General features: G+C 68.3%; 1 protein-coding gene across 1 annotated transcript in view; it reads left to right on the top strand.

Annotated features, from left to right (window-relative positions):
- Window positions 1–26624, top strand: part of LAMA5 (laminin subunit alpha 5) — a 46259-nt gene that overhangs the window by 10893 nt on the left and 8742 nt on the right. Inside the window, exons 3-51 of the mRNA XM_077874062.1 lie at window positions 2062–2179; window positions 2862–2980; window positions 3079–3249; window positions 3326–3423; window positions 4962–5077; window positions 5224–5342; window positions 5431–5521; window positions 5688–5822; window positions 5906–5968; window positions 10510–10650; window positions 10732–10869; window positions 10966–11100; window positions 11185–11319; window positions 11402–11539; window positions 11956–12008; window positions 12240–12345; window positions 12457–12509; window positions 12616–12721; window positions 13001–13100; window positions 13191–13347; window positions 13465–13603; window positions 13847–13989; window positions 14067–14173; window positions 14260–14413; window positions 14930–15090; window positions 15196–15304; window positions 16591–16688; window positions 16765–16966; window positions 17056–17182; window positions 17678–17817; window positions 18370–18485; window positions 18875–19086; window positions 19358–19562; window positions 19763–19907; window positions 20095–20235; window positions 20362–20523; window positions 20740–20841; window positions 20941–21024; window positions 21544–21774; window positions 22288–22401; window positions 22647–22774; window positions 22972–23052; window positions 23186–23400; window positions 23571–23671; window positions 24771–24951; window positions 25039–25188; window positions 25688–25839; window positions 25912–26022; window positions 26202–26313. Coding sequence (XP_077730188.1) covers window positions 2062–2179; window positions 2862–2980; window positions 3079–3249; window positions 3326–3423; window positions 4962–5077; window positions 5224–5342; window positions 5431–5521; window positions 5688–5822; window positions 5906–5968; window positions 10510–10650; window positions 10732–10869; window positions 10966–11100; window positions 11185–11319; window positions 11402–11539; window positions 11956–12008; window positions 12240–12345; window positions 12457–12509; window positions 12616–12721; window positions 13001–13100; window positions 13191–13347; window positions 13465–13603; window positions 13847–13989; window positions 14067–14173; window positions 14260–14413; window positions 14930–15090; window positions 15196–15304; window positions 16591–16688; window positions 16765–16966; window positions 17056–17182; window positions 17678–17817; window positions 18370–18485; window positions 18875–19086; window positions 19358–19562; window positions 19763–19907; window positions 20095–20235; window positions 20362–20523; window positions 20740–20841; window positions 20941–21024; window positions 21544–21774; window positions 22288–22401; window positions 22647–22774; window positions 22972–23052; window positions 23186–23400; window positions 23571–23671; window positions 24771–24951; window positions 25039–25188; window positions 25688–25839; window positions 25912–26022; window positions 26202–26313 — 6415 coding nt within the window. The remainder of the gene's footprint in view (window positions 1–2061; window positions 2180–2861; window positions 2981–3078; window positions 3250–3325; window positions 3424–4961; window positions 5078–5223; window positions 5343–5430; window positions 5522–5687; window positions 5823–5905; window positions 5969–10509; window positions 10651–10731; window positions 10870–10965; window positions 11101–11184; window positions 11320–11401; window positions 11540–11955; window positions 12009–12239; window positions 12346–12456; window positions 12510–12615; window positions 12722–13000; window positions 13101–13190; window positions 13348–13464; window positions 13604–13846; window positions 13990–14066; window positions 14174–14259; window positions 14414–14929; window positions 15091–15195; window positions 15305–16590; window positions 16689–16764; window positions 16967–17055; window positions 17183–17677; window positions 17818–18369; window positions 18486–18874; window positions 19087–19357; window positions 19563–19762; window positions 19908–20094; window positions 20236–20361; window positions 20524–20739; window positions 20842–20940; window positions 21025–21543; window positions 21775–22287; window positions 22402–22646; window positions 22775–22971; window positions 23053–23185; window positions 23401–23570; window positions 23672–24770; window positions 24952–25038; window positions 25189–25687; window positions 25840–25911; window positions 26023–26201; window positions 26314–26624) is intronic.

Below are 26624 nucleotides of genomic sequence, written 5' to 3'. Positions count from 1 at the left end.
CGGGGCTCCCGGTAGTGCCTGAGGGGTGGCCAGGGTGCCAGGCTGGGTGTAGGGTCCATAACCCCAGGCCCTGAAGCCCCTCCCCCGATGGGCAGGGCTACATAGATGATGACCTCAGAGCCTGGCTGTGGGTGAATAAGCTTGTGCCCCCCCAGGCTCCCCCAGAGGCGGCTCTTGGCTTGAATTGGGCCTGTCTCTGCAGACGCCAGGCCTTCTGGGAAGGGCAGGACTCAGAACGGGCGTGTCAGGGGCTCGGGACCTTCCCTCCCCCGCACCCCATTCTCGCCTTCTCTCCTGGGATGACCACAGAGGCCTCAGGTTGAGGGGGGCTGGGGGTTGACTGTGGGCCTCGGGCAGCCCTGAAGAGGCCCCAATGCTCTGGGATCGGCCCAGCTGGTCTGGGGCAGCAGGTGCCAGAGAGGACCTGTACCTGGGGCCGGTGGGGCCCCACGGAGGGTGCAGTGGGGGCTTGGAGCCTGATGTCACCCTTGAGGCTGGTGCACACTTCACTGCCCACCTGGGGGTGCCCCTGGGAGCGGGGCGGGGGTGTGGGCGCCCCTCCCTGGCCCCGAGGTGGCACATCGGCCCGCTGTGTGTGCCCATGTCCGGGACCTCCCACTCCTTCTGAGAGCCCTCCCAGTGCAGACCGGGGGTGTCCCAAACCCCGCTGTCTTCCCTGTCTGGTTTCCTTGGAGCCCAAACGGGCCCAGCCTGGACGGTGGCCTGCCTGCTTTGTTCTCTTGGCTTCGGGGCAGAGGGCTGGGGGCGGGGGCAGCACTCACAGGCCCTCAGGGCTGCAGGGCCTGGAAACCACCGTCCCTCCCCTGAGGTCATCGTGTCCGGAGGCTGAGGCTGGGGTGGGTGCTGGGATGCCACCCCCGGAAGTGTGCGTGCAGGGCACAGCAGACACGCACGACTGGCCGTGTGAGGGTGGGCCTCCCAGCCGCCGGCCTCGTCGTCCAGACGGTGGACTGTTCCCAGTGACCTGGGGCCCCTCCTGGGATCTGTGGCCCAGGGCTGGGGGCTCTGGGCGCTGATGGGAGAACCCCTGGCCGTGTGCCACATCCCCAGGGAGCTGGATGAGGGGTACCTTTGGCAGTGAGAGCCCAGTTCTGGCGCCTGGGAGGGTGCTCCAGCCTCTGGGGGGCAGCCGCCTCTTGGAAGGGCCCCTTAATTACCCCTCCGCGCATGCAGTGTGGATGGGCTATAGTCGGGGCTTCCATGAGGAGACTGCCCGATAGGGCTGGGGGGCCGAGGCTAAGGCCTGCTAGGTTGCAGGGCCGGGGGACGGTCGACTGAGGAGGGACCTCACCAAGCCCCCTGGGCACAAGTCAGAGGGGTGTCGGGGATGCTGACCTCTGGGCAGGAGGAGGTGAGAGGCAGCCATGAGCACCCCCTGGGGCCAGGGACAGGACGCAGCTTCGCCCTCCCATGCCTGGGGCTACCCCGACGTGCCCTCTGCCTGCGATGCTCCAGCCTCCAGCTCCTGGGCTGGCAGGCTCCCCCCGGCCCAGCTCTGAGGGGGCTCATTCCCCAGTGTGTCTACCGCAGGGGGCCTCGGTGGCCGGGGGCCGGTCAGGGGGAGAGGGGGCAGGTCCTGAGTCAGCCCCGAGGACGATGAGGGGGGTGACCGGGGTACGGCTGGGGCGGGGACCCCATCCTGGGAGCTGCCGGCTGTGTGCGGAGGCCAGGCTCCCCTGGGAGCTGGGGCCAGCGTCTGGCCGCTGCCCGGGCCGGCCACCAGAGCTTCAGGGGCAGTGGGGCACCTGCGGTGGACACCGGACAGGCTACCCCCAGCTGCCCCTTCCATCCCAGGCCTGCCGGCCTGAGGGACCCCTGCGCCTCTGGGGCAGGGGTGGAGGGAGGCACCCCCAGGCCCGGGGGGGTGGGGTCCCCGGTGCGGGCCTCAGCAGCCCCGGGTCTGAGTGAGCGGGGGCTGCTCCCTGAGCCGGCCGGGCCCCAGGAGGCCAAGCCCACGGATGGCCGAGAGGGCGAGGAGAGCCCAGCCACGGGGCGGGCGGCCCCTCTGCCCAGCGCGGCCGACCCCTCTCCGCCCCGCAGGTCTTCCACGTGGCCTACGTGCTCATCAAGTTCGCCAACTCGCCTCGGCCGGACCTCTGGGTGCTGGAGCGGTCCACGGACTTCGGCCGCACCTACCAGCCGTGGCAGTTCTTCGCCTGTGAGTCTGCGGCAGGGGCCGGCCAGGGGCGTCCCTGGGGTGGGCGGCCGTCACCAGGCTCTCAGGGTCCCCGCCGGCCCGGCCGGTCCCCCTGCACGCCCGCCTCCCGCATGCGTTCCTAGAGGCAGGTGCCTGTCGTGACGTGGGGCACAGCTGGGCCCAGGGGCTGGTGGCGCAGGAGGCTCCGGGGCCGCCCCGTGGCTCCCTCCAGGCCGGCTTTGTGGTCCGGCTGCTTCTGCGGCAGCAGAGGGAGCCGGGTGGGCGGCGGGACCTCCGTGACCTATCACGGTGATGGGGAGCCTGGGTCACACGTCCCCGAAAACTGCATGGGCAAGGGTGGGGGTGGGGCAGCCCTCTAAAGGGGAGTCGGAAACGGTCCCCCAAGGTCGGGGATGAGGAGGGCCATCGGGGGGTGGGGGCGCCCGTTCTCGGCAGAGAGGGCGGGTGTGGCGAAGCCGGGAGGGTCCGTCCGTGTGGGGCGGCCACGTTCAGACCTGCCGGGCTCTGGGGCTCCTGCCTGCACCCCGCCATGCCCTCCGGGGGTGGCCTCTCCTTCGGCCAGGAGCCTCACTCTTTTTGCAACAAAACCCTGTGGGGTCGGTGGGGCGGCCCATGGGGGTGCGGCGATGTTCGAGAGCCTTCCCGGGGCCCTGCACCCTCACCCTCCGCCCGGTTCCCGCAGCCTCCAAGAGGGACTGCTTGGAGCGGTTCGGGCCACAGACGCTGGAGCGCATCACGCGGGACGACCACGTCATCTGCTCCACCGAGTACTCCCGGATCGTGCCCCTGGAGAATGGCGAGGTGGGCCCCGGGGCGGCACGGGGGCGGGGCGGGGCCTGCTAGTGCCGCGCCGGCCACTCCCTGGCCTGACCCTCCGCCCGACCCTCTGGCCCACGCAGATCGTGGTGTCCCTGGTGAACGGGCGCCCTGGGGCCATGAACTTCTCCTACTCGCCGCTGCTGCGAGACTTCACCAAAGCCACCAACATCCGCCTGCGCTTCCTGCGCACCAACACGCTGCTGGGCCACCTCATGGGCAAGGCCCTGCGGGACCCCACCGTCACCCGCCGGGTGAGCCACCGGCCGGTGGGCGCGGGGAGGCGGGCTGGGCTGGGGGGGGCGCGGCGCTCACCGGCCGCGGGTGCAGTACTATTACAGCATCAAGGACATCAGCATCGGCGGCCGCTGTGTGTGCCACGGCCACGCGGACGTGTGCGATGCCCAGGACCCCGCAGACCCCTTCCGGTGAGGCCCCGCCCCCTGCCTGTCCTCATCCCCTTCCCAGCTCAGGGCCGCCCTGGGCCGGGCCCCAGCCGGCTGCCTCTCCTGTCCCGGCGAAGCCAGGACCCTGGGCGGGGGAGTCAAGGACCTAACTGGCTTGCCTGCCCCTTCTGGAGGGTTCTAGGAGCTTCCCTTGGTGCTCCGCACGTTTACTCTGCGGCGTCGGGGAGCGGACGCGTTTTCTGTTGCTCAGGACTTTGACTCTGAGAGTGTGTGTCGTGAACTCAGGCCCTTTCCGGGCCATCAGCTCTGCCTGTCGGCTCCCCCTTGTACCTCTTTTCTTCCGGAATCCCGTTCCATGGACGGGACCTTCCTGCGGTTTCCTGTGCCCCCCGAGCTGCTCCTGCGTCCCCCTCCCCATCTCCTGAGCTGCCTCGGGACCAGCACTCCGGTCACAGATCCTCCAGCTCAGTGTAGCCCGACTGCTGCCTTTAATTCCAGTGATTTTATCTTCGTTTATCCAAGTTCCCATTGGTTCCTTGGCCACACCTCCCTGTATTTTAGAGCAACACATTTTTGAGGTTTTAGACGCCTTAAACATTCTTATTTTACAGTTTCTACTGCTTGCTCCCAAGCTCCTGGGGTTGGGTCCTGCTGACCATCGTGTTGGCGGGCCTGGCCGCCCGTGGCCCCACCACCTTAGCCGCCCCTCGTCTGTGGCCTGGCTGGGGACGGTCACTCGCGGGGGCCTCTGCTGCCCACTGTAGGGTCCCGCAGCCTGGCCCCGCTCGGGGTATTTCTTGTGCCCTGACTACGTGGACGGCAGAGCCAGACGCGGCGACCCAGTGGCACAGGCTGAGCTGGGGTGAAGATGGGCCTGCTCCCGGGGCCGCCGCCCCTGCCTCCTCTGCCCTGGGGGCCTTCAAGGCACCGCTTGCAGGGCAGCAGCGTGGACTCCCAAGGCCCCGCAGACCCTGGGGGGGGGACAGGGCTCGAGCCATGTGCTCTGGGGCCTGGGTCTCCATGGGCTGGCTTCGGGGCCCGGCTCAGGGCACGCCCAGCGCCATAGCTGGGTGCTGGCCCCGGGTGCTTGTGGAGGCGTGTGGCGGGTGGGGGCTCCCAGCGGTAGGTGGCTGCAGCCTCGGTCCTCAGCTGCGGCCCGCTGGCCCCCGACCCCAAGCCGGCCGCAGCCGCTCTCCAGGACGGCAGGCAGGATCCGGGCCCTCCGACTGGCGTCCGCCCCACTGCAAGGGGAAGCAGTTCCTGGCCCCTGGCCCCTGGCCCCTAAGGAGGCGCCCTGGACGCCCGGGGGCGTCTGGCTGAGCTCGTGCTGCTACGTGAGCCGGCCCTTGGAGCTGGCCCAGGGAGCCGGGGCGAGGAGGGATCCGCTCCAGCTCGGGGACCCGGGGCTGCAGGCTGACCACCCAGGGCCCCTGCCCCAGCCCTGCCCTGCCCGCCGGCATGTGTCCCGTCCCATCCCCCAGCCCTGGGGAGGCCGTGCGTGGCCCATGGTGCCCCTCTGGGTCCACAGCGGAGCCCCTCCCGTCCCGTTGTCCCCACAGGCTTCAGTGTGCCTGTCAGCACAACACGTGTGGGGGCTCCTGTGACCGCTGCTGCCCCGGCTTCAACCAGCGGCCGTGGAAGCCGGCCACCACCGACAGTGCCAACGAGTGCCAGTGTGAGTGCCCGCACGCGGCTCGCCCGGGCCCGTTCTGGCCATCTGGTGTTGCCACGCCCGGGGTCCCTGTGGTTCGTGAGTCGTGCCCCGGGTCCTGGCGAGGCGGGGTCCCGGGGGCCCCTGAACATCTGCCCCCTTCTCTCCAGCCTGCAACTGCCACGGCCACGCCCACGACTGCTTCTATGACCCCGAGGTGGACCGGCGCAACGCCAGCCAGAACCAGGACAACGTGTACCAGGGCGGTGGCGTGTGCATCGACTGCCAGGTGGGGAGGGGGCTGGGGGGCTGGGGGGCCGGGGCAGGGCCCCAGGTGCAGGCCGCCGTCCCGCGCTCACCCGTCCTGTGCCCCCCAGCATCACACCACCGGCATCAACTGTGAACGCTGCCTGCCCGGCTTCTACCGGGCCCCGGACCACCCCCTCGACTCTCCCCACGCTTGCCGCCGTGAGTGGGGTCGGCCCGGGTGGGGCCATGGGGTGTCCCGAGGCTCCAGCTTCCCGTGCCCCGGGGGCCCTCGCGCGGCTCTGGGAGGCCCCGCCTGGCTCTCATGCCCCTGCCCTTTCCTGGGGCCCTGGGCTCGGGGTCTCACGACTCCCCGGCCCCTGCCCAGGCTGCAACTGCGAGTCGGACTTCACGGACGGGACGTGCGAGGACCTGACCGGCCGCTGCTACTGCCGCCCCAACTTCACGGGGGAGCGTTGTGATGCGTGCGCCGAGGGCTTCACTGGCTTCCCGCACTGCTACCGTGAGGGCATCGGCCTGGGGGGACCTGGGGGTGAGTCCGGGGGGGCCTTCGGGCCTGCTGACGCGTGCTGTCTCCTCCCTCAGCGGTGCCCTCCTTCTCCCCCAACGACACCGGGGAGCAGGTGCTGCCGGCCGGACAGATCGTGAGTAAGTGTCCCCGAGGCCCCCGTCCTGCCCTGGACTCCACGAGAGCAGTGGCTGGGGGGGCCCCACGAAGGCCCCGCAGAGAGGGAGGATTTGTCGCGGTTACTCTAGTTTCGGTTCTAGTGTTTTTCTGCAAATCCCGCGTATCGGTGCTAGGAACCCTCCGAGAGGACGGGTGAGCATAGAGCGGAACAGAAAGGTGCCCGGAGTTGCGCCGCTTTCAAGCGATGGCTCTCCCCACAGCTGGGACCTTCCGTGTGCTGCACACGGTTTTGGGCCAACGTGGTGGGTGGGTGCCGTGGTCACTGCTTTGTGCTTCCGCCCGCCCCGGTCCTGTAAACACGTCACCTCATGGTCCGTGTCATCGCACAGATGCAGTATCTCATCAGTCACCCCCAGTTGTTGGAAATTTAAGTTCTTTCCAACTTAAAAAAAAAACCGCTACAGTAAACATCCTTGCAGCTCAAACTTTCCATAAATTCTCAATAATTTCTGTAGAACAATTTCCTAGAAGGTTCTGAGTCACAAGATGTGCGTGTTTGGGGACATTTGTGGCCGTAAGTTGCCAAATCTCTCAAAAGAGAGAAATAGCGTGCAGCGTAGTGACGTCCGCGGCATCGGCAGGCGCAGATGTCCTCGCCGTGGGCACCTCCCACGGACTGTTGGCTGAGCTGGCAGGATGCTCACCCCCTCACCCCCGCCCCGTGTTTCTGGAACCGGGCTCGTGTTTCAGGGGACGTTGTGTCAGTCCGAGGGGCAGGCGGTGTCCCTTCCTAAGGGCGTAACCGTGCGTTCGACAGCTGGCGGTGTCCTGGTTAGACGGCATTTGACGTTTGGCATCTTGAGCGTTTCTTTGACGCATCTGTAAGGTTGGATCTTCTTTCAAGTGTCTCTTGACCTTTCGGCTGTTTTCCCGGGGACCCGGTTGTCGGGGTGTTCGCCCACGCGTCTGTCCGCGCCCGCCTCTCCCGGCCCCATGTCTTCAGGGCTCTTCTCTTCCGTGCCGGTGTTTTAACCCTCTTGTGTGGTTCTGTTGAGGGCGTGCTTGCCCCTGACTCAGTCGTACGGAGGTGGCGCGCCCCGAACTCAGTCTCCCGCCTGCCGGCCTTCGACGGTCTCTTCTCTGCCTGTAATCATCGGCTTTTCATCGGTGGCATCGATGGGGGTGGGCAGGCTTGTTCCAGAAAGGGCCAGATGGCGCTTGCTTGCTTCCCACGCTGAGGACCAGGCGTCCTGCCTTGGCTCTCGAGCTCTGCCGTCGCGCTGTAGCTGCCGAGTGGCATCGACTGCGTGGACGTGCACGGGCCTGGCCATGTTTCGATAAAACTTTATTTACAAAGCAGCCAGAGGAGGGGATCCCTGGGTGGCTCAGCGGTTTCACGCCTGCCTTTGGCCCAGGGCGCGATCCTGGAGACCCGGGATGAGTCCCACGTCGGGCTCCCTGCATGGAGCCTGCTTCTCCCTCCTCCTATGTCTCTGCCTCTCTCTCTCTCTCTCTCTCTATGTCTATCATAAATAAATAAATAAAATAAATCTAAAAAAACATAACAAAGCAGCCAGAGGAGCCCGGGACTGTGGTGTGCTGATGCCGGGCCTCAGTGCCGAGGGGCCCCGTCCCCCCCGCGGCCCAGGGTCGGCGCCCAGAACGGCCCACGGCCGCGCTGATCGTACCGGGACTTCTACGCTAACTGCACCCGTGTGTCTGCGTTGGTGACGGAGCCCGGTTGAAAGCCCTCTCGGTGGGGTTCTTGGGTGCGTGCCGTCTTGTTTTGGTTTTGTGATTCACCTTGAAAATACTTGGAAAATGACCCGTACTTGGTCACACTCCACAGTGGTTTAAAAATCACAGGAATCACCCGTTTCTTTTTTCTTTTCTTTTTTAAAGATTTTATTTATTCATGAGAGATACAGAGAGGGAGGCAGAGACACAGGCAGAGGGAGACGCAGGCTCCATGCGGGGAGCCTGACGTGGGATTCGATCCTGGGACCCCGGGGTCACGCCCTGAGCCCAAGGCAGGCGCTCAACCCCCGAGCCCCCCGGGTGTCTCTGAATCACCCGTTTCTTAAAAGTTTGATAGAGCTTAGAAGGGCGTCTGGCCCTGACACGTGTTCAGTGGAGATCTTGGGTTACGGTTCTCGTCCCTTCCATGCTTGTTGTGTCTGTTCGTTCCCTAGCTCGGCTCAGTCCGTTTCAGTCATTTTTATTTCCTAGCAGATTGTGTCCTTTGGATTCGAAACGTATGGGTGTAAAGTCACGCGCAGCATTCCATCGTGAGCTGTACGTTTCTCTTATCATCTGTTTTCGTTTCTTTCTTTCGTTTCCTCCCTTTATCAGACCTGTCGGAAGGTTGACGGGTTTATCGGGGTTTTCAAAATACGGCTTAAGAGTATCCCATCTATGAGAGCTACTGGGGTTTTTCTCTTTTTCCTTTGGGGGAGAGATTTTACTTCTTAACATAGAAAATGTTGAACTTAAAAAAAAAAAAAAAGAAAGAAAAGAAAATGTTGAACTAAAACCTTTAGATCCATCTGCTTCTTTCTTAAGGAGTCGAGGGGTGCTAGGTACTCGGCATCGTGCTAGCTCCGGGTGCGCGGCGTCGTGACTTGAGGATCGGGCACGCTGCAGAGCGGTCACCACGGCAGCCGGTTAACCCTTGTCACCACACAGTTACAGACTCACTTTTCCCTGTGATGAGAACTTTGAAGGCCTCTTAGCAACTTCCAGACCCGCCCTGGGCTGTGGTTGCGTCCAGGCGCCTCGCCCGGTCACGGCCACGCGAACTACGCGTCTCACGCCTGCACGTCTGTGCCCCCGGGTCTCCACCGCCGGCCCCGCGGCCACCAGCGGGTTCTCTTTCCGTGAGCTCGGTGTTTCGTGTCAGCGCTGGGTTCCCCACGTCAGTGAGGTCACGCGCGCTTGTCTCTTTCTGCTTCCCGCCGTTTCCTCACCGCTTTCCCGGCTTCCCGGGCCCAGTAGCTCCACTCTGTCTTCGTTGTTGACAAAACGGTGCAAAGTGTGGCTTGTCAACCAGGAAGGTGTCTGCAGACGGCGTGGCTGTCGTGACGGAGGGGGTGGCCTCGCACGCGGTGGGGGGGTGCTGGCCGTCACCTGGCCCAGGGCGCGAGCAGCGGCGTCCAGGCCGGGCCCGGGTTGCTGTGTGGCTGGGCCCCCCCGACGGCTGCGGCCCAGGCTGTGGAGCACTTCGGTCTCCCCTTTCCTTGCAGCCCGCCCTGCCCAGAGGACGGTCCCTCGTCCTTTCCCGCCCTGTCTGATGGCTCTGCATCGCGGTCAGATCCGCTAGCCTGCAGTTTCTGCTCTTTGTGTTTGGAATTGGAGATTTTCTTCGCTTCTCACTTAGAACGTGACCCCTTCGAGAATGTTCCACGGCCATACAAAGGGGCCACATGTGCTGTGCGGGGCGCAGGTCCCCGTATACATCCACACGTGTTCAATATGCCCTTTATTTTTTTTTTTTATTTTTTAATTTTCTTTCAATATGCCCTTTAAATCCACACTGTCTCTTCTCTGTCCTCATCAGCCTCTGAGGCCAGTATCTTCAGCCTTTCTGTCCAGGGCAATGGTTTTGCCAGAACCTTCCAGCTGAGCAGTTTGGCCCTATGCACCTGGTGACCCCGTGGTCCTGCTCTGAGTGCATGGGGCTTCCTGCAGCTCCGGCGGGCCAGGCCCCCTTCCCTGCAGCGGCTCCCTGTTGTCCCACCAATGCTTGTGGCTTTGGGTTCTCCGGAATGTTCTGGGGTCTCCACGCTCTGCTCACCGTCTCTGCGCCGTGCTGTCCCTTCACGAAGCTCTCCGTGGCCCGTCTGGGTCCGTGGTTCAGGGAGCATCTTTTCAAGAGGACGTGAGTTGATTTTCCTTCAAGAGCCAAACGGAGGCCTCTGGTTCTGCCTCGTGAGAGTAGCCGGGGCGCGGGCAGGGCCGTGGCCGTCAGGCAGGGCTTGCTCCTGCTCTTTCTGTGTCATTGATCCTCCTGCGCAGGTGTTTGCCACCCGCGTTCTGCTGGGCAACAGGACGTGTTCCGGGGTTTGGTGATTTGTGCTTCCTTCCCGGAGGGTTTGCGAGTTCTGTTTCTCTCTGCTGGTCGGGCCTGGGGTCGCCCTTACGTTTGTGACAAACATCAAACCATCATTTTCTATAAATAACAGCATCCATGAGCTCTTTTTGTGCATCAGTTAAGGCGTTCAGCACGTATTTTTCTCCTCTTTTCTAACCGCACAATTATTTATAAAGATGACCGCTTTTTTGCCTCGTTATGGTTTTGTTTTTACATCTTGTCTGGTTGTATCGACGCCTGCAGTTGACTTCGTAGCTACATTATAAACAACTAATTGCATGTCCTCCGAGCGCCCTGATTCATTGCAGGCGCTTTTCCAGAGGCTTCGGCTCTGCCTTCTGGCCATTTTGGTCGTTTAGTTGTGTGAGTGCAGCACAGCAGTGTGAGGAGACGAGTTTGAGGCGGGCAGTGTCCTGCGGAGGCCTGGGGTCTGCAGGCCCCTGAGGCCCCCTCCCCTCCCTTTCCCCCCAGACTGTGACTGCAGCGCCGCCGGGACCCAGGGCAACGCCTGCCGCCAGGACCCGCGGCTGGGACGCTGCGTGTGCAAACCCGGCTTCCAGGGCGTCCACTGCGAGCTCTGCGCCCCGGGCTTCTACGGCCCCGGCTGCCAGCGTGAGTGTGGCCCCGACTGCCCTCGCGTGGACCCTGGGGGCCCGTCCCCTCCCCGACTGACACCACGTTCCCTCCCTGCAGCGTGCCAGTGTTCCAGCCCCGGAGTGGCGGACGGGGACTGTGACCGGGACTCGGGCCGGTGCACCTGCCGGGAGGGCTTCGAGGGCGCCGCGTGCGACCGCTGTGCGCCGGGCTACTTCCACTTCCCTCTCTGCCAGCGTGAGTGGGGCCTCCCCCGCGGGCGTGGGTGGGTGGGGGGCTCGGGGCACGGCCTGCCTGGCTCAGGGGGCCTCCGCGTGCTGCTTCGCTCCCCAGTGTGTGGCTGCAGCCCTGCGGGGACCCTGCCCGAGGGCTGTGACGAGGCTGGCCGCTGCCCCTGCCGGCCGGAGTTCGACGGCCCTCACTGTGACCGCTGCCGCCCGGGCCACCACGGCTACCCCGACTGTCGCGGTGAGCGGAGGTCTGGGGTGGGGCCCGGGTGGAGCCGGAGGACCACCCACGAATGCCCAGGGCCTGACCCCGTGTCACCTGCAGCCTGCACCTGCGACCCACGGGGTGCCCTGGATCAGCTGTGCGGGGCAGGCGGGACGTGCCACTGCCGTGCTGGCTACACGGGCGCCGCCTGCCAGGAGTGCAGCCCCGGTTTCCACGGCTTCCCCGACTGCACCCGTGAGTGTGGCTGCAGGGGATGCAGGGTGCGGAGGGCGGGCACGTCCCTCCCGCATGCCCACATCCTGCCTTCCTCACCTAGCCTGCAACTGCTCCGCCGAGGGGTCCCTGCACGCATCCTGTGACCCCCGCAGCGGGCAGTGCAGCTGCCGGCCCAGTGTGACGGGGCTGCGATGTGACATGTGTGTGCCTGGCGCCTACAACTTCCCCTACTGCGAAGGTGAGCCTAGTGCAGGGTGTGTGGCACGTGCCGCGTGTGGCCTCCCTGCGCTGTCGCCCTCGTGCCCACGACTGCCCACGTACCGTGTGCGCATGCGTGCTCTCACGTGATCCGGGGCGGGCGGGTTGGGCTGCCTGTGGTCCGTGCTTTGTGCAAGCGTGCCCTCACAGAGCCGCCCGTGCACAGCACGCATTCACACGCGTGTCCGTGCCGGCGGCCCTGGGGCGTGTTCTAACCGCTGTCTGTGGCCGTGGGGGGCGTGGGCCCTTGTGGGACCAGAGCCAGCAGGCACGCACATGTTTTCACGCCTGCTCACCCGGGTGGGAGGCATGGGTGCGGCTCCCACGCAGCCTCGGGTCCCAGGCACCCTCGGAGTCAGTGACCGACAGGTGACGATGGGCCGGGTCTCTCCACAGCTGGCTCCTGCCACCCTGCTGGCCTGGCCCCGGCTGGCCACCGCCTTCCCGAGGTAGGTCCCAGGCCGCCTTTGGTGGGGCCAGCCCATCGCTGCCGGGGAGACCGTCACTGTGATCACGTGCTCCGTCGCTTCGGCATCCTCGGGGCCCGTTTGTCCCCTGGCTGGTCCTCTGTCCCTGATGCGGGGACAGGCCAGAGATGGGGCCGGGTTGGGGCTGGGGGGCTGCGGGTTGTGGGTAAGAAGGCAGGGCCCGCCCGAACCCTCCGTCTCACCTCCTCCCAGGCGCAGGTGCCCTGTACGTGCCGGGCCCACGTGGAGGGGCCGAGCTGCGATCGTTGTAAACCCGGGTTCTGGGGGCTGAGTCCCGAGAACCCCGAGGGCTGCACCCGTGAGTCTGTGGGTTCAGGGTGTGCGGGGGCTGGGCAGACGCTGGGGGAGGGCCGCGCAGGGCGGTGAGGGCTGGCCCCTTGGAGTCCAGGCCCGCTCTCCTCTCCGCCAGGCTGCGACTGTGATCCTCGGGGCACGCTGGGCGGACTTACCGAGTGCCAGCCGGTGAGTCTGAGGGCCGAGCTGCCCAGGGCCCAGGGGCCCAGGGGCTGTGGGGCAGGCACGTCCAGACCCCCCCACGGCTGGGTCTCACCTTGCCCCTCGGCCACAGGGCGACGGCCAGTGCTCTTGCAAGCCTCACGTGTGCGGCCAGACCTGCGCGGCCTGCCAGGACGGCTTCTTCCGGCTGGACCGGGCTGACTACTTCGGCTGCCGCAGTGAGCGCCCCCTCGGCCCTCAGCCCACGTTGGGGGGGGGCAAGGGAGGGACACGTGGGGCTGCTCCTGGTTGCTCCGGCCAGGAGGCAGGGAGGGACAGGGGTCTGCAGTGCTGCACCCCTGACACACCTCCCTAGCTGGTCCCGGTGCCCCGTTACTGTCCAAGCTGCGGGCCACCCCCGGGGGTCAGTGTGAGCTGGGTTCTCGGCGCCCGTGGCCTCCACAGCTGGCGGCCGGGCGGGGCCCAGGCAGCCCTGACCTTGCTCCCTCCCGCTGCAGGCTGCCGGTGCGACGTTGGCGGTGCGCTGGGCCAGGGCTGCGACCCGAGGACCGGCGCCTGCCGGTGCCGCCCCAACACCCAGGGCCTCACCTGCAGCGAGTGGGTGACCCCCTGCGCGGCCCCGGGGGGCAGGGGGCTGGTGAGGCAGCGGACCCCGAGGCCTGCCTCTGACCTCCCTGCCGTGGCCAGGCCGGCGCGAGACCACTACCTGCCTGACCTGCACGACATGCGTCTGGAGCTGGAGGAGGCGACCACGCCCCAGGGCCACACCGTGCGCTTCGGCTTCAACCCCCTGGAGTTCGAGAGCTTCAGCTGGAGGGGCTACGCCCAGATGACGCCCATCCAGGTGGGCGAGGGGCCGCGCCTCCCCGACGGGGGCTGCGGGTTCCCCCTGGTTGGTGGGGAGGAGAGGGGCCCTTGGGGCCAGGGCACCGGCCACCCCGATTCTCCATGCCCCCCCCAGCCCAGGATCGTGGCAAAGCTGAACGTGACCTCCCCTGACCTCTTCCGGCTGGTCTTCCGCTACGTCAACCGGGGGCCCGTGAGTGTGAGTGGGCGAGTGTCGGTGCAAGAGGAGGGCAAGTTTGCCACGTGTACCAACTGTGAGTACCTGGGGGGCTCCCAGCTCCCCCACTGCCCGGCCTGCCCCAGCCCTGCCCCAGCCCTGCCCCAGCTGCTCCTGGCCCACTCCTTCCCCTTTGCCCCCTTCCCCTTTGCCCCCCTCCCTCCGCCCCACCTGGGGCCCCAGCGGGGGTGGGAGCCAGCCTGTGCCCTGGCCCTGGGGGCGCTGCAGCCTGGCGTGGCCCATGGGCTGAGTCTAGGGGTCTCCCCGTCCACATCCCCAGGCACAGAGCAGAGCCAGCTCGTCACCTTCCCGCCCAGCACGGAGCCTGCCTTTGTCACCGTGCCCCAGAGGGGCTTCGGGGAGCCCTTCGTGCTGAACCCTGGCACCTGGGCTCTGGTCGTGGAGGCTGAAGGGGTTCTCCTGGTGAGGCGGGGGCTGAGCGGGCTGGAACGGGGCCCAGGGAGGGGGCTGGAGTACCCACCTCTCGCCCTGCCCGCCAGGACTACGTGGTGCTGCTGCCCAGCACGTACTACGAGGCAGCCCTCCTGCAGCTGCGTGTGGCCGACGCCTGCACGTTCCGGCCTGCCGCCCAGCGCTCCGGGAACAAGTGAGGGCTCGCCTGGCGGGGTGGGGGGCCGGGCCTCCCTGTGCTCAGGCCGCCCACCCCTGCTGACTGCCGTCGTGTCCCCCCAGCTGCCTCCTCTACACCCACCTGCCCCTGGATGGCTTCCCCTCAGCGGCGGGACCCGAGGCCTTGTGTCGTCACGACAACAGCCTACCCCGGCCTTGCCCCACGGAGCAACTCAGCCCCTCACATCCACCACTGGCCGCCTGCCTGGGCAGTGACGTGCGTGTCCCTGGGACCCCATGGAGGAGTGGGGGGTGGTCAGGACCTGGGGAGGGCGTGCCCTTGTCTGGGGGAGGGGGCGGTCTGGTCTGTGGTGCAGTGACAGGACACAAGTTTGACCTGGGGCATCAGGACACCTTTGGGGCCAACTGTAGGCGGGGTATCAGTGACCCCCACCTCTGGCTTATCATGAGGAGGCAGCAGGTATTTGTTACCTCTGAGACCCAGGCTGGGCTCTGGGCAGCAGGCCCTCACCAGTGCTGAGGCCAGTGGGCCTTGGGGAGGCAGGGGAGGGTGGGAGAGAGCAGAGGCTGGAAGGCCAGGTGGCCATGGGGTGTCCTGGCGGGCTGCCCCAGGCAGCGAGGACAACAGGTGCACAGACTCTGGGGTCAGAGAGCGGAGGCTGTGGGAGCAGAGGGTGGGAAGGGCTGTGTGCAGCAGTGTCCAGGGAGGATGCGGAGGCTCGTTCCCCATGTGGGGCCTGGGGTGGGGCCTCTGATCACTTTGTCCCCCCAGGTGGACGTCCAGCTCCAGCTGGCAGTGCCACAGCCAGGCCGCTACGCCCTGGTGGTGGAGTATGCCAATGAGGACGCCCCCCAGGAGGTGGGCGCAGCCGTGCACACGCCCCAGCGGGCCCCCCAGCAGGGAGCACTCACTTTCCACCCCTGCCCTTACAGGTGCGCAGGGAGGGGAGAGGATTCAGGTCTGGGGGAGCCGTGTGGGAAGGCTTGGGCCCCAGGCCCCCCCCGACCCCCTGCTGACTGCCGCTGCCCCTCCCGCAGCGCCCTGTGCCGGGCCACAGCCCTGGACGCCCAGCACCACCTGGCGGTCTTCCACCTGGACACGGAGGCCAGCGTCCGGCTCACGGCCGAGCAGGCCCGCTTCTTCCTGGTAAGGCCCTGACCCCTCCCCTGCACGGGCCCCAGGCCCCCCCTGTGGCTTCAGGCCTTTCAGAAGACACTAAGCAGCATCAAAGTAGGGGAGTGCTGAGCCCAGGGGCCATCACCAGCACCACCGACCGTGGGCACCCAGTCACGTTTCTTCTGGAATATTCAGGATTTGGGTATTTTTTTCCCGTGGCCACAAATATATACTTGTTTAGAGAGCATTCCTGCGGCCACACGGGGCGGGGGGCCTGTGATGGGTTGGAGCTGGAAGGGAGACACCTCCTCGGTGCTCTGAGGACTGAGTCACGGTGACGCGGGCCTCTGCACACCCGTCTGCGACCACGAAGCCCCGCGTGGTGTTAACCGTCGCTCTGACGCCCAGAACCGAGTGGGTGTCAGCTGGACACAGGAGCCGTCGGAGCGTTGCACTCTTACCGTGTTTCCTTGGTCCTGGTCTTTAGAAAACGTATCAGTCGTGCACATGTTCTAGTAAGTGCGTCAAGTGTTGACGAGAGACTTGCAGAGTGGAGGACCCCGTGGCCGCCCGCCGCGCTGGCTCGGCCCGCGGTGCTCAAGGGCACGGACCACGTCCCTTCGGCCCAGCCTGCTGGCGGCGGGGCACGTGCAGTCCACGCTCCCTTCAGCCCCATGGCGGGGAGCCAGGTCATTGCAAGGTGTCCACAGAGCCACGTCCTGGGCATGCCCGGCATGTGCCCCAGCACCCAGCACCCAGCACCCAGGCCGGGAAGCCGCAGGCCCTGCCCCAGACACCCCGCAGCCCTGGTGGCCGCCCCCCGGCTCTGACAGCCACCTCATCCGCCTGTCCTGGGGTGCGTAACCCAAACCACAGTGGACACGGGTCAGAGATGGGTCCCCGGTGTCACCGTGGCCACACGGCGTCCAGGCCTCTGCTGTGGGGCACGTGCAGACGGCTTCCAGGCCTCACGTTTGGCTGTTTGCCGCACCCAGACCTGCGTGGTGCTGGGCAGCACGGGCCCGAGGGCCGCTCAGCTGAGTGCTCGTCTGCACAGGGTCCCTGTCACTGAAGCTGAGGGGGAGGCCCGTGGCCCACGTGCAGCCGAATCACCGCAGGGGGCGACAGGCTGGAGCCCGCGAGGAGAGCCGAGTGGTGCTCCTGGCCTGGAGACCGCGGAGCAGGGCTGGGGCTCGTGCAGCCGGCGGGGCCGGGGGGCAGGGGGCAGGGACTTGGGGCACAGACGGGCCGCCGTGGGACGTAGAGGCTGGGCGGCCCCGTGTGTGTCCTCGTCACGCCCCGTCCTCCGTCCGCAGCACAGCGTCACCCTGGTGCCTGTGGAGACGTTCAGCGTGGAGTTCGTGCAGCCCCGGGTCCACTGTGTCAGCGCTCACGGCACCTTCAGTCCCAGCAGGTGGGGGGCTGGGGGGGCTGGGGGGGGGTGCGGCGGGGGTGCGGCTCGCAGGACTCACCTCTTCGCTCGTCCCCAGGGCCTCCTGCCTGCTGTCTCGCTTCCCGAAGCCGCCCCGGCCCATCATCCTCAGGGACTGCCAGGTGCTGCCGCTGCCACCCGGCCTCCCGCTGACCCACTCGCAGGACCTGACGCCTGGCGCGCCCCCGGAGGGGCCCCAGCCTCGGCCCCCCACGGCCGCGGACCCCGAGGCAGAACCCACTCTGCTGCGCCACCCCCAGGTGAGGGCCTGGCCAGGAGGGCCGCCGCGTGCGCTCCACCCTGGCCGTGGGCCCAGCCCTGCGCCTGCTGACCGGAGCGTCCCCCGCAGGGCACTGTGGTCCTCACCACGCACGTGCCGGCCCTGGGTCGCTACGCCTTCCTGCTGCACGGCTACCAGCCGGACCACCCCACCTTCCCCGTGGAGGTCCTCGTCAGCGGCGGCCGAGTCTGGCAGGGTGAGTGGCCGTGGGGCGCGGTGCAGGCGGGCCCCAGCTGAGGGCCTGCTGTGGTGTCCTCAGCCCCACGGTGTGGTCGTCACGAGACGTGGACGGATCCGTCCTAGAGGCCAGTTCCCAAGTGGGGTGCCCGGGGCCCAGTGCGGACGGCAGCCCCAGCCTCCCGGCCCCGTCCCAGCTCCCACTCGATTCCCTTATGTGAGCCGCGGCTCACCCTGTCATGTGACGTTGATGGTCCTTGTGTTCTCACGTACGTGTGTTGTTTTCGCTGGGCCGAGCTCAGGGAGCTGCACCTAGCAGGCCTCTGCGTGGCCTCAGGCGGGTCACGTGTGCGCGTCGTGACACAGATGCACCGTCCTCGGCGGGCATGGCCCCGTCCCGTGGGCGTCTCTTCCTCTCTGGTGACTCCAGGAGCGCCCCTGGGATGAGGCCGTGGGCCAGAGCTGGTCCGTGGGGTGTGGAGGGCACACGGACCTGCCTTTCCTTCCCCTCCAGGCCATGCCAACGCCAGCTTCTGCCCACACGGCTACGGCTGCCGCACCCTGGTGGTCTGCGAAGGCCAGACGGTGCTGGACGTGACCGACAGCGAGCTCACCGTGACCCTGCGTGTGCCCGAGGGCCGGTGGCTCTGGTTGGTGAGTCCAAGGCTGCCGTGTCGCAGGCCGGGTGGGGCTAGCATCTCTGGGTGCAGACGTCCTGAACCTGTTCGGGGGCCACTGGCCTCTCAGCCGGGGTGCGTCCTCCGTCTGCCTTGGCCCAGCCCCACGCCAGGTGCCAGGGAGCAGCAGCCCCCGGCATCCAGGCCATAGTGTGAGGCTACGGTGCAGGGCGAGGATCTTCAGAGCCGAGATGCGTCCGCCAGCCCCTGGGGCCCTGCTGGTCGGGGCGGCCTTCCTGGAGATGGAGGCCTGGACAGGAGGGGCATGGGGGGCCGGGCGCTTCCCCTTGGCGGGCCTCCCACGGCCCCCAGGGCTCCATCAGGCCACGGAAGCCGACCTCCTCCCGCCCCTGCCAGCCTTGCTGGGGCCCAGGGCTGGCCTGTGACGCTGCCGCTACCACCTCAGTTGCCCTGCGGGCCGCTGGCCAGTCACAGAGACCCCCGGTGACCCGCTGGCAGGCACTGGTACCCTTCCCCAGCCCGGGTGCTCTCCGGGTCCGCGGGAAGGTGACGGAGCCCCGATCCCCAGGAGTATGTGCTGGTGGTCCCCGAGGAGGCCTACAGCTCCAGCTATCTCCGAGAGGAGCCCCTGGACAAATCCTATGACTTCATCAGCCAGTGTGCCACCCATGGGTACCACATCAGGTGGGCCGGGCTGGGGGCCAGGGCTGGGCTTGGGAGGGTCAGGGTGGGGGACTGGGGTTGGGGGGCAGAGCGGGGCTGCTCGGGGAGCAGGGCCGGGGCCTCGGAAGACGGGGCTGGGGGGCAAGGCGGGGCCTGGGGTTAGGGCTGGGGGCTCGGGGGCAGTGCTGGGGCTCTGGGGGCAGGGTGGGAGGCTCAGGGGGAGGGTGGGGGCTTGGGGGACAGGGGAGGGGCTGGGAGGACCAGGGGCTTGGGGGCAGGGGCTCGGTGTGGGGGCAGGGCCAGGCTCGGGGGCAGGGCTGGGTGGGGCCGGGAGCCAGAGCAGGGGGGAGGCATCGGGTAGGGAGGGGCGGGCGAGGGCTCTGGGCCTCACCACCAGCTTCTCGCCACAGCCCCTCCAGCTCGTCCCAGTTCTGTCGCGAGGCTGCCTCTTCCCTGTCTCTCTACTATAACAACGGGGCTCGGCCTTGCGGCTGCCACGAGATGGGCGCCACGGGCCCCACGTGCGAGCCCTTTGGGGGCCAGTGTCCCTGCCGAGCCCACGTCATCGGCCGGGACTGCTCCCGCTGTGCCACCGGCTACTGGGGCTTCCCCAGCTGCAGGCGTGAGTACTGCAGCCCGGAGCGCCGGCCAGGGGTGGGCTCTAACCCAAAGGGGCTTCCCGGCGGAGGGACACGTGGCTACAGGGGCAGGAGGACGTTCTGGAGCCTCGGGCAGCTTGTGGCCTGGGCCCTGCCCTCTGTCGGGTTCCGGGGACCGGGCGGCAGTTCCGGGCAACTGGCCCCCCACGTCGGGATCTGCCTGAGGCGTGGGGCCCGGAGCTGGGTGACACGGGCCGGCGGGGCGGGGGCTCACCACGCGTGCGCTCCCCACAGCCTGTGAGTGCCGAGGCCGTCTGTGCGACGAGCTCACGGGCCACTGTGTGTGCCCGCCACGCACCGTCCCGCCCGACTGCGTCGTGTGCCAGCCCCAGACCTTCGGCTGCCACCCCCTGGTGGGCTGTGAGGAGTGTAACTGCTCGGGGCCCGGTGTCCAGGAGCTCACGGACCCCACCTGTGACGTGGACAGTGGCCAGTGCAAGTGAGCAGGGCGGGAGGGCTGTCCCGTGCCCCGGCTGGTCTCGGGTCCGGGTGGCGTTGCCACGGAGCACACTCCCTCCGGCTCCGGGCGGGGAGGGGTTCGCCTTGGGGGGTCGCCGCCCCCTGGGGCTGCTGCGGTCTCAGTTCAGCAGGAGAGGTGGGGTGGGGGGAGGCTCAGCCAGCCTCTGAACCCCTCGGCAGGTGCAGACCCAACGTGGCCGGACGCCGCTGTGACACCTGTGCCCCCGGCTTCCACGGCTACCCCAGCTGCCGTCCCTGCGACTGCCACGAAGCGGGCTCCATGCCCAGCGTGTGCGACCCCCTCACGGGCCAGTGCCACTGCAAGGTGTGAGGACAAGCGGGGCCCGGGTGGGGGTGTCAGCCGCCCCCGCCTCCCGCGCTGCCAGCTGAACCCCTCCGGGGCTTCCTGGGCGCTTTGGGGAGAGTCAGCCCACGGGCAAGGGGGTGACAACGAGCCAGGGCGGGTCGGGCACTGCTGCATGAGGCCGACTGACCCTCCCCCCCTCCCCCAGGAGAACGTGCAGGGCCCACGGTGTGACCAGTGCCGCCTCGGGACCTTCTCCCTCGATGCCACCAACCCAAAAGGCTGTACCCGCTGCTTCTGCTTCGGGGCCACGGAGCGCTGCCGGAGCTCGGCCCTCGCCCGTCGGGAGGTGTGCGGCCCGCGAGACTCGGGGAGGGGACGCGTACCACCCTGCCCCACGGCGTGCCCCGGTGTGGGACGAGGCCCCGGGCCGCGGGACGGTGCTCAGCTCCGGGTCCCTCCCGTGCGCCCGCAGCTGGTGGACATGGAGGGCTGGACGCTGCTCAGCAGTGACCGGCAGGTGGTTCCCCACGAGCTGCGCGCGGAGGCAGAGCTGCTCTACGCTGACTTGCGGCGCGGGTTCGAGGCCTTCCCTGAGCTGTACTGGCAGGCCCCACCCTCCTACCTGGGGGACAGGGTGAGCGGGCCAGGCGGGCCCTGGGGAAGGCGCCGTGAGGGTGTCTGGGCCGCCCTGGAGGGGGGAGGACGGCAGTGGGGCCGCCCATGTCCAGGGAGGGATGCGCCTTCCGTGAGGGTGCCGGGGCCTAGCCCCAGGGGTGCCCAGGACCTTGCTGTCAACTCTGGGCATGTGGTCGGGGTCCGGCCGGGTCCCATCCCTCTGCCCCACCTCCAGGTGTCATCCTATGGTGGAACCCTCCGCTATGAGCTGCACTCGGAGACCCAGCGCGGAGATGTGTTCATCCCCAGGGAAAGCAGGCCGGACGTGGTGCTGCAGGTGACCGACGGGGTGGACGTGGCTGGCTGGGCGGGCGGGCACAGTGGGCAGGAGCGGGTCGGCCCAGGTGCAGCCCTCACCTGCCCCCGCACCTCCCAGGGCAACCAGATGAGCATCACGTTCCTGGAGCCGGTGTACCCGGCGCCCGGCCACGTTCACCAGGGACAGCTGCAGCTGGTGGAGGTGAGCGCAGCCGGCCCGGGCGCCCAGGTCCCTTGACCCCGGGGGAGGCCCAGGGGCCCCCAGGACAGGAGACGGGCCCGGGCGCGGGTGCAGGCTCCTCCCGTCCCGCCGCCCGCTGCCCGGGGCCCGGCGCTCCCTCCCGCTCGGATTCTTTCAGCTCCTGGGCTTCTCCCCCGCTTGGGGAGGTTGTGCGTCGTCGTTCCTGCCGCCTCCCGCGCCCGCCTTGGGAGCAGCGGCTCCTCCCGCACCGGGTCTTAGGTGTCTCGGTGACTGGAAGTTGAGGTGTTTACTGTGCTCCGATTTATCAATTTTCCTGCGTGGTTGGGGTTTTTGCGTCTTATTTAAGGAAGGGCTCGTCTCTCTGAGATCAGAAGTACCCGCGTCCGGAGCTGGCGTTTGCGCAGGGTGGGCGGCCGGGCGGCTCCCCCCGCGGGGCGGGCTGGTTTGGCTGCCTGCCGAGCCGCCGTGCCCGTGGTCTGGGTGTGTGGTCGGGGTCCCACCGAGCTGCTGTGCCCACAGGGGAACTTCCGACACACGGAGACCCACAACGCCGTGTCCCGCGAGGAGCTCATGATGGTGCTGGCGGGCCTGGAGCAGCTGCACATCCGCGCCCTCTTCTCCCAGACCTCCTCGGCCGTCTCCCTGCGCCGCGTGGCGCTCGAGGTGGCCGGCGAGGTGGGCGGGGGGCCTCCGGCCAGCAACGTGGAGCTGTGCATGTGCCCGGCCAACTACCGTGGAGATTCGTGCCAGGTGAGGCGGCGGGCATGGGCACCCCCGGCTCTGCCCACTTCGCCCCCACCCGCTGGGCACTGCCGTCCCCGCTGCCCTGCCTTCCTGCCACGGGCCGGGCTGACCCATCTGCCACCCCACTGTCACCTCTGTCCCTGCCCGGCCCTCCGTGCACACGGCTTCCCTGGTCCCTTCACTGCCCCGTCCACCCGTCGTCCGGTCCACCGCGGCAGGGGCCCCCTGCCCACACCCCGCCGTCCCTCTCTGTCACGCATTCCCACCTGCCCACTTGCTTGTTCATCTGAGGGCCTTTGGGACCCCGTCAGAAGAGATGTGTGGGTTACAAGGAGGTGGCCCCAGCCCATGTGGCAGGGCTGCTCAGCTGAGCCAGGGTGTCCACGTGGCTTTGGGGGCTCTGACTTCACGTGTGGAGCGAGTCAGGGGAGGACCCCGCGGGGTCTGCGAGCGCGGTCCGTCCTCTGGCCCTGGGGGTGGCCGCGCTTCCTTTCCTGACCGCTGGTGCCCCTCCCCCAGGAGTGTGCCCCCGGCTATTACCGAGACACCAAAGGTCTCTTCTTGGGTCGCTGTGTCCCCTGTCAGTGCCACGGCCACTCAGACCGCTGCCTCCCTGGCTCGGGAGTCTGCATGGTGAGCAGGGTCCAGCAAAGGCAGGGCAGCCACCCGAGACAGACCGGGGAAGGTGGGGGCCTTGGGTCGGTGCTTGGGGTGCACTGGGGGAAGCCCGGGGGAAGGGAGGTGCCACGGACGGGCCCTGGCTGGCCTTGGGCATAGAGCCCCTGGGGTGCGAGCTGGGTTGGGGTGAGAGCTGATTAGACCCTGCTGCTGGGAAGCAGAGCCTCCGCCCCCGGCGCTCACCTGCCCTCCCGCCCCAGGGCTGCCAGCACAACACCGAAGGTGACCACTGTGAGCATTGCCTGGCCGGCTTCGTGCGCAGTGGGTCGGAGGACCCCACGGCCCCCTGTGTCAGCTGCCCCTGCCCCCTCTCGGTGCCTTCCAACAAGTAAGTGGGGTCAGCCCATCCAGGGGCCCGACCGTCGCGTGGGGGCCTACGCCTTCACGGCCCCGGTAGGGAAGGTCGCCATCCCCTACCTGGTTGGGTCAGCACCGCCCTCTGGAGGCGGGGGCAGCTGGGGTGCGCTGGCCAGATGGGGCCCCTGGTGGTGTGCAGCGGCGAGAGAACCCCCTCTGTGCCTGCAGCTTTGCCGTGGGCTGTGTCCTGCGAGGGGGCCGCACACAGTGTCTCTGCAAACCCGGCTATGCGGGTGCCTCCTGCGAGCGGTGAGCGGTGGGGTGTGCGGGCAGGGGGGCAGGCGGGCGGATGGACAGACCTGGGGGCCGCAGGGTGGGCGGGTGGACCTGCGGGCGGGGGGCCAGGGAGGGACACAGGCCGCTGACCCCACCCGCGTCGCAGGTGCGCACCCGGCTTCTTCGGGAACCCGCTGGTGCTGGGCAGCTCCTGCCGGCCGTGCGACTGCAGCGGCAACGGTGACCCCAACCTGCTCTTCAGCGACTGCGACCCCCTGACCGGTGCCTGCCGCGGCTGCCTGCGCCACACCGCGGGGCCCCGCTGCGAGAGCTGCGCCCCCGGCTTCTACGGCGACGCCCTGGTGCCGGGCAACTGCACCCGTAGGCGGGCCCAACCCGGAGGGGCTCGTGGGGGCGGCGGGGCGCGGGGCAGCCCACCCGGAGCGGGGCGAGCCGGCGGCGGGAGTGAGGGGCCCAGGCCGGAGAGGCCCGGGCGGGCTGGGGCGCAGGGAGGCCGGGGCCAGGCGGCGGCTACAGCACGGCCTCTGCAGGGTGTGACTGCGCGGCGTGCGGGACAGAGGCCTGCGACCCCCACACCGGGCGCTGCGTGTGCAAGACGGGAGTGACGGGGCCGCGCTGTGACCGCTGTCAGGTGGGGCTGCCGGGGGCGGGGCCTGGGGCGGGGCGGGGCCTGCTGGTGGGGCGGGGCCTGCTGGTGGGGCGGTTCTCGCTTGGGGCGGGGCCTAAGGGCAGGGGCGGGGCTTGCATGTGGTGACTCGGCTGGGGGCGGGGCCTGTGGTGAGGGCAGGGCCTGTGGGGGCGGGGCCTGCAGGTGGGGCGGGCCTTGGCTGGGGGCGGGGCCTAGGGGCGGGGCCTGCAGGGGGCTTGGCTAGGGGCGGGGCCTGTGGTGTGGGTCTTGGTTGGGGGCGGGGCTTGGGGTAGGGGCGGGGCCTGCTGGTGGGGCAGTTCTTGGTTGGGGGCGGGGCCTGCCAGTGTGGTTCTTGTTGGGGGCGGGGCCTAAGGGCAGGGGCGGGGCTTGCATGTGGCGACTCGGCTGGGGGCGGGGCCTGTGGTGAGGGCAGGGCCTGTGGGGGCGGGGCCTGCAGGTGGTGCGAGCCTTTGCTGGGGGCGGGGCCTGCAGGGGGCTTGGCTAGGGGCGGGGCCTGTGGTGTGGTTCTTGGTTGGGGCGGGGCCTGGGGTGGGGGCGGGGCCTGCTGGTGGGGCAGTTCTTGGTTGGGGGCGGGGCCTGCCGGTGTGGTTCTTGTTGGGGGCGGGGCCTAAGGGCAGGGGCGGGGCTTGCATGTGGCGACTCGGCTGGGGGCGGGGCCTGTGGTGAGGGCAGGGCCTGTGGGGGCGGGGCCTGCAGGTGCGAGCCTTTGCTGGGGGCGGGGCCTAGGGGCGGGGCCTGCAGGGGGCTTGGCGGGGGCGGGGCCTGCTGGTGTGGCTCTTGCCTGGGGGCGGGGCCTGTGGTGTGGTTCTTGTTGGGGGCGGGGCCTGGGGTAGGGGCGGGGCCTGCTGGTGGGGCAGTTCTTGGTTGGGGGCGGGGCCTGCCGGTGTGGTTCTTGTTGGGGGCGGGGCCTAAGGGCAGGGGCGGGGCTTGCATGTGGCGACTCGGCTGGGGGCGGGGCCTGTGGCTGAGGGCAGGGCCTGTGGGGGCGGGGCCTGCAGGTGGGGCGGCCCTTGGCTGGGGGGCGGGGCCTGCAGGGGGCAGATATGAGCCCCCCCCAGCCTGACCGCAGCCTGTACCGCAGGAAGGATACTTCGGCTTCCAGGACTGTGGGGGCTGCCGCCCGTGCGCCTGCGGACCCGCCGCGGAGGGCTCTGAGTGCCACCCCCAGAGTGGGCAGTGCCACTGCCGGCCGGGGGCTGGAGGGCCTCAGTGCCGTGAGTGCGCCCCCGGCCACTGGGGGGTGCCCGAGCAGGGCTGCAGGCGTGAGTACAGTGGGTGGGTGGGTGCTGGGGGGTAGCTGGCGCCCCAGGATCCTTTGCCCGCCACTCACCCTGCCCCTCCCCACCTAGGCTGCCAGTGCCAGGGGGGCCACTGTGACGTGCACACAGGCCGCTGCACATGCCCCCCTGGGCTCAGCGGGGAGCGCTGTGACACCTGCAGCCAGCAACACCAGGTGCTGGTGCCAGACGGGCCCGGGGGCCATGGCGTCCACTGTGAAGGTGTGTCCCTGCACTGCAGGCCTGCTCGACGGCCACTCCTGTCTCCCCAGCTCCTCCAGGTCCACGAGGGGCCCCTGCCCCTCACCACCTGGTGGCCCCTATGTCTCTCTCCATTTCCAGAAAAGCCTTGTGACCCCCGCCCCCCTCTCAGTTTTCCAAGGGACCCCTGGACTCCGTGCTGGCCACACTCCCGCCTTTTGATCCCTACCAGCCCTGGCCCCTGGCCAGCCTGGAATCCCTTGAGCTTGTACTGACTTCCTGGCACTTGCCCCATGTTTAGAGACCTCTTGATCCCTGTGCTGACTTTTCAACTGGTCCTAAAAGCCCCATGCTTCCTTCTGACCCTCACCAATCTCATCCCCTTCGGCCCGGCTCCATATTCCCGGGCCAGCTCCACGACCCTGGGCTGACCCATCCCCACCACGCTGACCCCACAGGGGTCCTTCCCTGCCCTCGCGCCAGCCCCTGCCCCGCACTGACCCACCTGTGCTGCCCGCAGTGTGTGACCACTGTGTGGTCCTGCTCCTCGACGACCTGGAGCAGGCGGGCGCCCTCCTCCCTGCCATCCGGGAGCAGTTGCGCGGCATCAACGCCAGCTCTGTCGCCTGGGCCCGGCTGCACAAGCTGAACGCCTCCATTGCCACCTTGCAGGTAGGTACCTGTCCGTCTGGCCTTCCTGACTGTCCTCTCAGGTTGCGGGCTCTCACCTGCTCTCCTCCCCAGAGGCAGCTCCAGAGCCCCGTGGGCGTCCGCCACGAGACAGCGCAGCAGCTAGAGGCCCTGGACCAACAGAGCTCGAGCCTCGGGCAGGATGTGCAGAGGCTGGACAGCCAGGCAGGCCCTGGGGACCCCCGCCCGGGAGGCCCCTCCCATCGAAAGCCCCTTCCCCTGGAACCCTCCCCATCAGAGACTGCACCCCCAGAGGCTCCTCTCTCAGGGCCACAGATCGTCCCTCTCCCAGGGCCACAGATCCTTGGTTCAGGCTGTGGCCTGATGGGATGCTGTGTCCACAGGCCACGAGAGCCCTGGCCCAGGCCAGCCGGCTGCTGGACAGCACTGAGTCCTCGCTGGGCCGGGCACAGACGCTGCTGGTGGCCATCCGGGCTGTGGACCGCGTCCTGAGTGGTAGGGGCCAGCCCGGCCGGGCAGGGGATGAGGGCAAGCCGCGTGGTGCTCCGGGTCCGCAGGCTTTGAGGGACCGGCAGGGTTTGGCTGTTGCTACGTGGCCGAGGGAACAGCAGGGCAGCGTGGGAGGCAGGAGAGGGTGCGGGTACGGCCAGACCAGGGGCAGGTGGGCGCCGTGGGCATGCCAGTGCCCTCCTTGGGGATCCCCTGCCCCCCTTGGGGGTACTCTGCTCTGTGGGAAAATCTGCTTAGTTACAAACAGGTCTGTTGTGAAGAGAAGAGACGGGGGGGCAGGGAGGAGGTGGGATGGC

The sequence above is a fragment of the Canis aureus genome, chromosome 26, assembly GCF_053574225.1.
Source record: "Canis aureus isolate CA01 chromosome 26, VMU_Caureus_v.1.0, whole genome shotgun sequence".
NCBI classification, from domain to species: domain Eukaryota; kingdom Metazoa; phylum Chordata; class Mammalia; order Carnivora; family Canidae; genus Canis; species Canis aureus.
Note: the sequence above shows the minus strand (reverse complement) of the source record. Positions and strands in the feature narration are given on the sequence as shown.